The sequence below is a fragment of the Poecilia reticulata genome, linkage group LG17 (genome assembly GCF_000633615.1).
Source record: "Poecilia reticulata strain Guanapo linkage group LG17, Guppy_female_1.0+MT, whole genome shotgun sequence".
Classification (NCBI taxonomy): domain Eukaryota; kingdom Metazoa; phylum Chordata; class Actinopteri; order Cyprinodontiformes; family Poeciliidae; genus Poecilia; species Poecilia reticulata.
The window spans coordinates 26,813,891-26,825,012 of record NC_024347.1 but is presented as its reverse complement, the minus strand read 5'-3'; the positions used below and the strand labels follow the sequence as shown (position 1 = coordinate 26,825,012).

The window sequence follows — 11,122 nt, the reverse complement described above, 5'->3', positions numbered from 1 at the left end:
GTTATATAAATATGTATTGATATTACTAAATAATTTCTTAAATAAATTATGAACGGCTGTGTGCTTTTTAATATGCTCATCATACATCGATATCAGAATATTCCATTCCTATTCTATTATTATAGTCACTAAGCATATTTAAATATGCTGAACTATGTATTAAAAACATACTTAAAAAATACAATTGCTTATAAATGTAGCTTTGATAGATGTTTGAATATGGTTTCCAGTAACAAAAAAGCGTGTTATGATTGATTAAATGCGCTGATACGTCATTGAGCTGCTAAACACATAAGCTGAGTGGAGTGGTGTACCGCTCCAAGATGGCCGCCCTAAGTCTCGTCAGCGACAATAGGCGAGAGCGGTCCATGAGGCGTCAATCCTTATATTATGTCTATGGTACAGACTGTCGTGAAAAGATCAGATACATGTCGCATTAAGACAAAAAAAAAAATGGGATTTGGGTCACTTCAGGCTGCAGCGATAATGTAATCTGTCCAAGTTATGTGAAAATTCAGGATTAATAAAGCCAAATGATTGACGCTTTTTAGTGTTAGCATAAGCTTTAGCCTCCGTGTTTTCCCGTTTCCAGACATGATTTTGAAGATGAAGTCTGTGTCTCATCGTCACGGATCATTAACTGCTCAAAATGTMAATTGCTCCCACAGGAAGTACGGCTTCCCGCCACAGCAGCCACAAGGACGGCAGTCAGGCCAGCGTCCAGCAGAAGACCCGCAAGCAGATGATAGTCGAGAAGCTGAGGGAGCAGCTGCTCAAAGCCAAGGCTTTCGCCATAAAGCGGTATGACGCCGCGCCGTTTYGCAGAAACTGACTCACCGCCTGCTGGTTTCCTGTGGCTCTGTCACATTAGCAGAACGGGAGTCGGAATATTCCTGTTGAGTGATGCGAGAGACGCATCCCGTCCCGCTGAAACCTTTTACGGCTCTAAGTTTAGACCTTTAATTACGGCTTTCCAGTCAGGCCGCAGCGGCCGATCAAASCTTGCTGTTCTGCTAAATGTAATCATGACAGTGAGTGGTTGCCATGCCAACAACAGGAAGTTAGCCCCAAGTTCTCCGGTTCTCTCGCTAATCATCAGGGTTCGTACAGGTGTTTGAAGGCCATTTCTYAAGCTTGGTAAAGTTYCTGATTTCTGTATAAAACTGCACAACTCTAACATTTGATKAAAAGCTTAAAATTGGAAAACATCAGTTAACGACAGGTTTAGTATCGGTCAATACCGATCCAATACAGAAAAACAGCGCTGACTTGATTTAAACAGTTTTTTCAAAATAAAAAACAGACACATATGTACTGAATAGCACATTTATTTTACACCACTAAGGCACATTTAAACACACTAATAAAAACAAAACAACTTTAATTTGTTCAGTCAAATTAGGAGTATAATGTAAAATAAATAATAAAGAAACAGACAAAAATAACTGTGTAAAGAATAAACCACAACAAACCGTCTTTCAAATGGTTCAGAAAGTGCAATTAGAAATTTTAAATATAATGTGAAATAAATAATAAATCATAGAATTAGACTGAATAGATCAGCTCTTATTGATGGGGAATATTGTTGTTATTCCTGATATAGATATATAATTTTTCAGTATAGGTGCCGATATCAGATTAGATCATTTTCATAACCTGATGAAAAGACAGTCTTTTTTCTGTCTGAAGTTAAATCAGACTATTTTTTTCTTGTTTTAGATAAAATTATTTCTACTTGCTAAATGCCAGAAATCTTAGCAAGAATATTTTTTAGATATTTATGTTTTTGTAACTTTCTTTAAGAAAGGTGATTTGCCTTAACTATATTTGTTTGGACTGTTTCAGTCTTTTGAATATTTATCATTTCTAAAGGCTTAATGAATTATTCATCATCTTATATTTTATATTTACATTAAACATTGTTGTTAAATTTGGGGAATTCTTTGTTTTGTTATCAAATTTTGCTATATTTTAGTTTATCTAGAATACTACAACAAAACTAATATTAATAACAATGATAGAAGCTGAATTAAAAATGTCTTTTTGAGTTCATTTGTGTTGTTTTTATCTCCAGAGTTTAAAAACGTACCTTGAAAGTGCTTGAATTTTACTGTGGGAAAAACGTACGAACCCTGGATCTTTCCCCTAACTTCTGTTAAAAAACAGACCTCAACTCAGTGATTGATTTTAAATCTGATGGATAACATCTGTTCTGCCCCTACAGGTTTTTGGAGCTCTACCTTCCCATGAAGCAGTTCTTCTACAACCTGATCCACCCGGAGTACAGCGCCGTCACCGACGTCTACGTCCTGATGTTCCTCGCCGACACCGTCGACTTCATCATCATCGTCTTCGGTTTCTGGGCCTTTGGGGTGAGTTTTAGATTTTATATTCTCTTTAAATTACAAACACAAAAACTGCTTTTATGTTTGCATTTTTTAGAATGTCTTCAACATGCAGAATTGACCTTAATTAACTTCCCAACAATAAATATCTAATACTGTGTAGCTCTACTGGCGGTTTACTCTCTATTTTAGACTATTTTATGTTATCATGGAAAAAAGAAAGAAGGTTTTTTTGTTGTTATTTTGTTCTGTGTGTTTTTTTTTAAGTATTGCAGCAAGAATTAATGGATAGACATTTTTTTTATTAAAACCTTGTGGGGGTTGTTTTTGGGGAAGAAAAGAAAACAAAATAAATGTATTTTTTTTATTTCGTTTGCAAAAACTATGGATATTTTGAGTGATCATAAACAAAGTTTTAGTTAAAAAAATCTATTGGTTAGTTTTTCCACAATATTGTTAAAAAGTTGCCAAAACGTCATTTGTTTTTTCACAATTTATTTAAGCTTAAAATAAAAAAAAGCAATTAAACATGAAATCCTGAAAGGATTTAAGCGCAATATAAATAAAATTGCAATTATAAGGTTAGAAAATGTGATTTAAATGAGCACGAAAAAAAGCAAAAGTATGAAAAGATTACTATGTTTAGTTTAAAAAGGTGTATGAATTATGTAAATACATAAAACTATTGTCTGAAAAATGCAAAACATGGAACAATTTCATGCAATTTCCATCAATACAGTGGAAGGGTTAGTGAAACAACACTAAAAACTGTCGGATTTATGGAGAAACATTAAATTGACCTGCAGCGTCCTCTTCCTCTTTAGAAACACTCGACGGCGGACATTACGTCGTCTCTGTCGGAGGACCAGGTCCCCGGTCCCTTCCTGGTCATGGTTCTGATCCAGTTCGGCACCATGGTGGTGGACCGGGCCCTCTACCTCAGAAAGACCGTCATGGGGAAGGTCATCTTCCAGGTCATCCTCGTCTTCGGGATCCACTTTTGGATGTTCTTCATCCTGCCGAGCGTCACGGAAAAGTGAGAGCCTGAACTGACTTCTGATGAAATTCAGCAAAAGTATTTACATCCTTGAACATTTTTCCCAGTTTGGATGTTAACTTTCCTCAAAGGTTATTGTGCTTCCTGGAGCAGGTTAGGATATGGTCCATACAAAACAAGCACATTACATTTGAGCACAAAATTGTTCCTAGATAATGGAATTTTTAGTTTAGTCTATTAACTGTTTTAGGGCATCTTGTCTCTTTAAATCCAAATAATCTGATGCTGGCTACGTCCCTTCAGATCAATGGCTGCAAGCAAATTATACAACCGTACATCTTTGAAAAGCAGAAGTGGAGCCTTCTGTACACCCAACAAGAATGTAACAAGTAGTTTCTAGATGGTAAATCAACAACAAAACACTTGTCTTTTCCAGCAGCCATTGTGCATAACATAGAATTCCGCCTGGGTTGCTAGGTAACGGGCTCGGCTGGACTGGGGTTGCCAGGTAACACTCAGTTCCTGAATGTGACTTAATAAGCGGGATAGTTTTGAAACGGCTAATTTTCCAGACACCAAAAAACATTAACTCATCGCCAAAAACCGGCTGAATGTTTTTAGAAGCAGCTGAGACTCAAGTGGAATATTAAAAAAAACATGGAAAATGTAAGTTTTGCAAAAGAGGTCCCCTTTAAAGATCCTGAATATGTGTTAGACTACTGTTATTTTCCTGATAACAGGTCATATCAGCCTTCTTGCTTCTGTGTTCCTCCTCTTCCTCTCTCAGGCGTTTCAGTGAGAACAAGGTCGCCCAGATGTGGTATTTTGTCAAGTGCATCTACTTCGGACTGTCAGCCTATCAGATCCGCTGCGGCTATCCAACCCGGGTCCTGGGAAACTTCCTCACCAAGAGCTACAATTATGTCAACCTCTTCCTGTTCCAGGGGTGAGTTCAAACTGTTGATTGTACACGCATAAATCTGAAAATATTGCCTTTGGACCTAAAGGTCCAGAGCTCCAAACTCAATTTTCATTTTGGGCCATATCAAAAATCTGAATGTTCTTAAAGGGCCAGGATGTACCGATAAAACCCATTAGACTGTTACAATATCAGTTTATTTCAGCATCAGTAAGTGTTTCTTTAAAAAAGTAATATTGAGCATCTTTTCACTCTGGTCAGATCTGAACCTTCAGAGCCACATAAAGACAGTTACAAAGTCGGCCTTCTGTCATCTGAAGAATATTACCAGGATTAAAGGACGAATGTCCTAGAGCAGTGGTTCTTAACCTTTTTTGGGGTACCGAACCCCCCAGTTTCATATGCGCATTCACCGAACCCTTCTTAGTACCCCCCCTCCCTGACACGGTATTCTGATTTAGTAATGTAATTATATTAGTTGTGTTACCACCCCCACGCCACTAGATGCAGTAGCAACCCCGAAAAGATGCGACTAAGGAGCAGATTTAGTAAAAAGATTTGGTAAAAACGGTGAGTTTTACTGAAAGACACAAGCTCAAATCCATGCTGAGATTGGAGCTCCTTCAATCAGGGCTCCTCCGCAGCTCTGATTGGCTAAGCAATGTAACGTGATCCTCTGCAGCAAGTGATGGCAAAGCGGGGCGTTATCACGACTTAACACAAGTGTGTCTTTACCTCCGCGGAGAGAGGCTCCGCCGAACCCCTGAGACCGACTCACCGAACCCCTGGGGTTCAATCAAACCCAGGTTAAGAACCAATGTCCTAGAGAAACTCATCCAGGCGTTTATCTTTTGTAACATGAAACAATTTCAAAGCACTTTGATTTGCCTTGTTGCTGAAATGTACAAATGAACTTGACTTGATCTTGAACTGGAGCGCCACACAAATAGTTCCGATTGTAACTTTCCCTCTTTGGTTTGAAGTTTTAGGTCACATTTTTTCCTTTTTCTTAATTGAACAAGCTTGCCCCGTAGCTGGAGGAAATGCTTTGTGGGCAGAAAAGTTGAATTTATGTGTCTGGTTTGCTTGTTCAGTTTCCGCCTGGTGCCTTTCCTGACGGAGCTGCGAGCGGTGATGGACTGGGTCTGGACCGACACTTCCTTGTCCCTGTCCAGCTGGATCTGCGTGGAGGACATATACGCTCACATTTTCATCCTCAAATGTTGGAGAGAATCTGAGAAGGTGTGGCTATCTCTGTTGCTTGAGCACAATTCTAATAAAGTTTTTCCTTCCACTTAATTTTCTACCTGTGTTTTTGTCATGCAGGAGTTTGAGCTGAAATATTTACTTTGTTTTGGGTTTTTTTTTTTTTTGTTAATATTGAGAAAATTACTTTGTACTTGTCTCTCCAAAAGATTGATTTGTCCCTTAACACATTTCCTGTGGTAGTTTTACCAAAGCAGAAAATCTGAAAAACGATTTTCTTCATGCTGTCCCTCTGCAGAGTTTGGGTAGAGTTCCCAAAAATTATACTCAAGTAAAAAACATATGAAACTTTAACAAAAACTGCAGGTGTGTGTCTGTGTCTGGTGAGTTTTTGGTTAAAATGTGTTTGTTTTTATTCAGTGGGTAGAAAATCCAGAAATTTCACTCAAGTAAGAGTAGAAACACTTCATAAAAAAATTACTAAAGTAAAAGTAAAAAGTATAGCATAGTAAAAATGTTTTCAAAAGAGTTATTCAAGTAAATGTAACAGAGTAAATGTAACCAGTTGCCGCTTTCTGCAGAGATACCCTCAGCCGCGAGGCCAGAAGAAGAAGAAGGTGGTGAAGTACGGGATGGGAGGGATGATCGTGGTGCTGCTCATCTGCATCGTCTGGTTCCCACTGCTCTTCATGTCGCTGGTCAAGTCTGTGGCCGGCGTGGTCAACGCGCCGCTGGACGTCTCCATCACAATCACCCTGGCTGGATTCCAGGTGCTGAGTGTTTTATCGAATCATGATATAAAAATACCCACAATCCAGAGCAAACGGGCGTGTTTTTCATCATTAAAGATGTCTATAAAGCCTTAAAATAAATTATTTTGTTATGCAGCAGGATAATCTCTCACACTCTATTTCACTCAGACCTTCAATTTGACTGAATTTAAAACATCCGATTTAGGAAATATTTATTTTTAATATATAATTAATATAAAATAAGTGTACATTTTTAACTCATAGTTGTTTTGATTGAAGTGTTTTTAGGACAATTATTCCCCTTAGGTGCGAATGCTGTGCAGTTTGCTACAAAAACACAAAATGTAGTGAAATATTTTTGTCTAGTTTCTGGTACATTTGAAATAAGACAAAACTAATTTACAAGTAACTTTTCGGTGAGATGTGTGAGCTTGTTTTTAGTCGCTAATGCCTTCATTTTGATCAAAAAGTACTATTTCCACTGGCAGATATTTTCACTTACTACAAGGGAAAAATGTCTCTTTATGAATGAAGTAATTAGCTGGTGGAATTGGTACGTTTTTAAAATTAATATTAAGGAATTACTGACTTAAAACTATTTTTTGCTGAAATGCTAGTTGTAAGTTATCTATTTAAAATGTACGATTTGCACCAGAAACTACACAAAAACACTTGCAGCGTTGGAATGATTTTCGTTCTTACTTTTCTGCTTTTGCACAGTTGTTCTGATGTGTAACCGTGGCAACAAGGTTTTTTTTTTTTTCTTTCTTTTGCAACCAGAAGCAGTTGATTAGCTTCCAAATAATACGAATAGTTGAACACCAGACCTCATGGATGCAGAGCAGCACCCGAACCAAACGTCTCTCTGCCTGATTTTCTAACCAAACTGCCAAAGAAATTTAAAAAGAAGCAGCAATAGCAAATAAGCTGGATTAGCAGAGAGACTTATTAAGGCCTGGATACTGAGCTGTTAGCATGTCATGAGTCTTATGTCAGAGGCCTCTCCAGATTTGTTGCACTGACTGCTACTGCTTTGCTCCCACTGTTACTGGTGTATAAAAACCCCTATGATAAATAAACAAAGGATGCCTAGCCTGGTGGGGGAGCAAGTAAAGCCTGGAGGCCCGCCAGGCTTATAAACCACTGCGATAAACCCTGCTTTGTGCAATCACTCTGACTTCAGCAAATTAAACCCAGATTTTTCCCAAACTTGCATTTATTTAAAATTCTGTCTCCACAGCCCATCTTCACCATGAGTGCTCAGCAAAAGCAGCTCCACTCTTTGAAACAGGCCAACTTTGAAGAATTTAAGAAAGGATTCATAACTAGCGATGAAGCCAAAACAAATGTGAGACTATGAACCTACAACATGTTGTGTGTATTATGTGTTTAATGTTGCCGAACTGTTTTCAGTCATTCATCTGTTTAAAGTGAAGCTTGATTGAATCGGTTTTCATGCCGTTCTGCGGGCAGATGGCCGTGCAGTTCCTGGAGACGTACTTTGCAGAGGATCTGATCATCGCGGAGCTGAAAGGCAGCTCCAACTCTCTGTGGACCATCAGCCCGCCCAGCAGACTCACCCTGATAGAAATGTTGGGATCGAAGGACAAAGGAGAGAAGGGGAAAGACCAGGAGTTCCTGATCACCGTCTCCTGGACTGTGCAGAGGTAAAATCTGTTACCAAACACAAGCAGAAGTTGGACAGAAACTAGGGGAAAATTATTAAAAATTCCCCCAAATCATTGACTTTTTAAATAATTAGGCCTGTCATTTTAACAAATTTTACTGGACAATAAATTATCCTAAAATTTCTAGCGATAACCAATAATGTTGTTTTGAGACCATTTTCAAGTGATATAATGAAAATGTCTCATTCTCAAATATCAAACTTAAAATTCTAATGAACTTTTAACACTGAAAGGGGAATTTTAAATTATCCTAAATAAATAAACAAAACAACAAATAAAAATGAGTTATGACATCTTGGGAAAACAAAGTTGTTCTTCAACAAAACAAAAACGCCAGGCTGAAGGCCAGTAAAAAGAGAGAAAAGAGAAAAAGTACAAGTAAAGCAAATGAAAATTATTGAGTTTTTTTTTTAATTCAGGGGTGTCCAAAGTGCGGCTCGAGGAATATTTGTGGCCCTTGGGCTGATTTTGTGCGGCCTTCAACTGCAATTCAAAAAATTATTAATTTCGCCCATTGATGCAGATGGAGACGTTTAATTTGTAATCAGGCTAAAAATTGTTACCAATATTATTTTTTTGCAGAAGAAAAAAATAATAATTAGGTTTTTTGGACACACCTGTTTTAATTTATGATGCAATTAACTGATTTAATGTTTATTATTACAGGCCTGGTGAGAACAAACAGGCAACAAGGTTCCAGTTGAGCATTTCTGTGAGCCTTGACRTAATGMTGTCTTTCCTTTTTCTGCTTTTGGTGCTTTTTTTTTTTCTTCTTTTTTTTTACGTTCAGAAAGACGGGGCTTAAAGAAAAGTTCCTCACACTTTTTACTTTCCTCCTCTGTTGCCAGAAACTTCAGTCTTGGTGCCAAATCTGAGATGGCATCTGGGAAAAATGTGATACCTCTAGAAGAAAACACGAAGCGGGATCTTGTGATGCTTCTGAATGGGACAGCCAGCGAGTTAAAAGTGTAAGTTAGCCTCCTTCCCTGCAAGTGGCGCCCTCCTTCCCGCTGCACATGGAAAACTTGTTGTAATGAGGGTGTTTTCTCTGAATTTTTGCAAACTTTCAAGCAGAATTGACACTTTTAAGCATAATTAACTGAGTAAAGAACAGTCTCCAACGCAATCATCTTCTTCTTCTGTGCAGGATGATCCCAGAACTCATTCCCCGCTACATCCGAGCCCCCAGTGACTCTGAAGCCACGCCTGTTGAACAGCTTGGTGAGAAAACTCGATAGTCCTGAAATCACAAGGTTACCTGTAAAGCAAGGGTGTTCAAACTGCGGTTCGAGGGCCATTTGCAGCCCTTGAATTTATTTTGTACGGCCTCTCCGATGACAGAAATTAAATACATTAGGACAAAACTACGGCTTTTAAATTAAAATCTACTCGGAAAAATGTTAAATGCAACACAAAGTGATTATGTTTACCAAGCTTTTTGGTTTCCTTCTGTTGTCATGGTAACTAGGACCACATCTACTCTAACGTACGCCTTGATGCACCAAAATCTGCTTTTAATTGCTTTATTAAAACTTGTGTAAATACAGAAAGTGTTTTCAGATTACTTAAATATTTTTATTGTTGAGAACAGATGAAATATATTTTCAGTTTTTTTGAATCGAGCCCAAAATAATAAGCAACCTGTGTGCCAGAGGCGTCCAAACTTTGTCATGTTGACCAAAATCAATACGAAAGTGTTTGCACGACAAGAAAATAAAACCAAAGCTACAATAAAGTCGTCCAATTCTTTGTTTTTTGTTTATTATATGAAACAGATGTTTTTATCATAGATCTAAAACATATTAAGGATTTCTCTGGATTAAAAGAACTAAACCAGATTTTGAATTCTTTTGGGCTCGACTGAACAACTTTATTGAATTATAAGAAAAGAATTTGAGTCGTTTTCTTTCGAAGCCCTTTTATAAGGTAAATAAAACATGAAAAAAATGAATACTTAATTTTCTTTCATTGTAAAAAGTTTTTGTCTGTTTCTCTGGGATGAATTTGCATCTTTCTTGAATCGCAGTTGGGGGACACACAAAATCCATCCAGGGGCCACAAATGGCCCCCAGCCCACACTTTGGACACTCCTGCTGTTTGCCTTAAAACCAGTTGAAGTTTTGGATCTACAATCCTGCACTTAAAAAAAATTCTGATTATTTTATTTGTGTAACTAAAATAGTTGATGCTTAATTTATTATTGAGTGTGAAACAAACAATCACAATATTTTTAGTGATTTTAGCTTAGAAAAAAAACAAACGGATGCAAATACAGTTAATTCTGAAATAGTCAGTTATTTGTTTCTACTAAAACATGTTTTAACTTGTGGAATTACTGTTGGATTTAAAGTGACTTACCTGTTTCCTTATTATTTATACGTTTGTTTTCGTTTCAGGTGAAAACATGTTCAACGTTTCCCTCACTCTGAAGCGAGCCAACAACGAATCTGATCAGATTCAGGAATGGTGGATCGTGGACCAGCTTAGATCTGGACCCTTACCGGACATCGGTACCAAAGGCGAACCGGGCCTGCACATCTACATCTTCAGCGACCAAGTGAGCCCGCCCAGCCTGGGCTTCCTGGCCGGATATGGGTACGCACCAACTAACAGAAACACCTGAGCTCAATCAGAAAACACCTGAGCTCAATCAGAAAACACCTGCGGTCAATAAAAAAAAAACCCGGGGTCAATAAAAAAACACCTGCGCTCACGTTCAAAATGGACGCTCCCTATGAGGAAGAGAAGAAGAAATTGTTTATTCTTATTGCATATTTTCAGCATCAGTTCCATTCAAAGTGCTTTACCTGATTAGAAGAAAAACAAAAACGACTCAAGCACAACAAACAACAAGCTAAACTGTAAAATGTTAATTGAAGGTAGCTCCACACAGTTGAGTTTTCACCCTCAATTTAAATGAGATTAGTGAAATATAAAAACACAAAAAAATCTGTCATTAAACTCAACAATCTAAATATGGCATTTAGTAAAGAGCCATTATTAAAATTTCTGTTTATTATGTTTAAAAAGCAGATCCAAACAGTCTAGATTTAAAGGCATTTTGCTGCTGTTTTTACTCCAGTGAACGATTAATCAATTAAACTTAAACTAACTTCATTGCCATTGCATGAAGACACAATAGCAAAATTTGCTACAAAATGCAACTGCTTGGTTACCGGAATACAAAAAATACTGAAAACCTATGACTATAAATA

The 11,122-nt window shown here is 37.6% G+C and overlaps 1 protein-coding gene across 5 annotated transcripts in view; it reads left to right on the top strand.

Moving 5' to 3' along the window:
• The window catches only part of piezo2b (piezo-type mechanosensitive ion channel component 2b), a 124,023-nt gene that overhangs the window by 111,109 nt on the left and 1,792 nt on the right, over positions 1–11,122 (top strand). For all 5 annotated transcript variants that reach the window (XM_008434600.2, XM_008434601.2, XM_008434602.2 and 2 more), the window contains 11 exons: positions 669–801; positions 2,225–2,372; positions 3,170–3,381; positions 4,130–4,288; positions 5,356–5,503; positions 6,049–6,237; positions 7,460–7,567; positions 7,693–7,886; positions 8,756–8,875; positions 9,055–9,128; positions 10,304–10,502. In XM_008434600.2, coding sequence (XP_008432822.1) covers positions 669–801; positions 2,225–2,372; positions 3,170–3,381; positions 4,130–4,288; positions 5,356–5,503; positions 6,049–6,237; positions 7,460–7,567; positions 7,693–7,886; positions 8,756–8,875; positions 9,055–9,128; positions 10,304–10,502 — 1,684 coding nt within the window. The remainder of the gene's footprint in view (positions 1–668; positions 802–2,224; positions 2,373–3,169; positions 3,382–4,129; positions 4,289–5,355; positions 5,504–6,048; positions 6,238–7,459; positions 7,568–7,692; positions 7,887–8,755; positions 8,876–9,054; positions 9,129–10,303; positions 10,503–11,122) is intronic.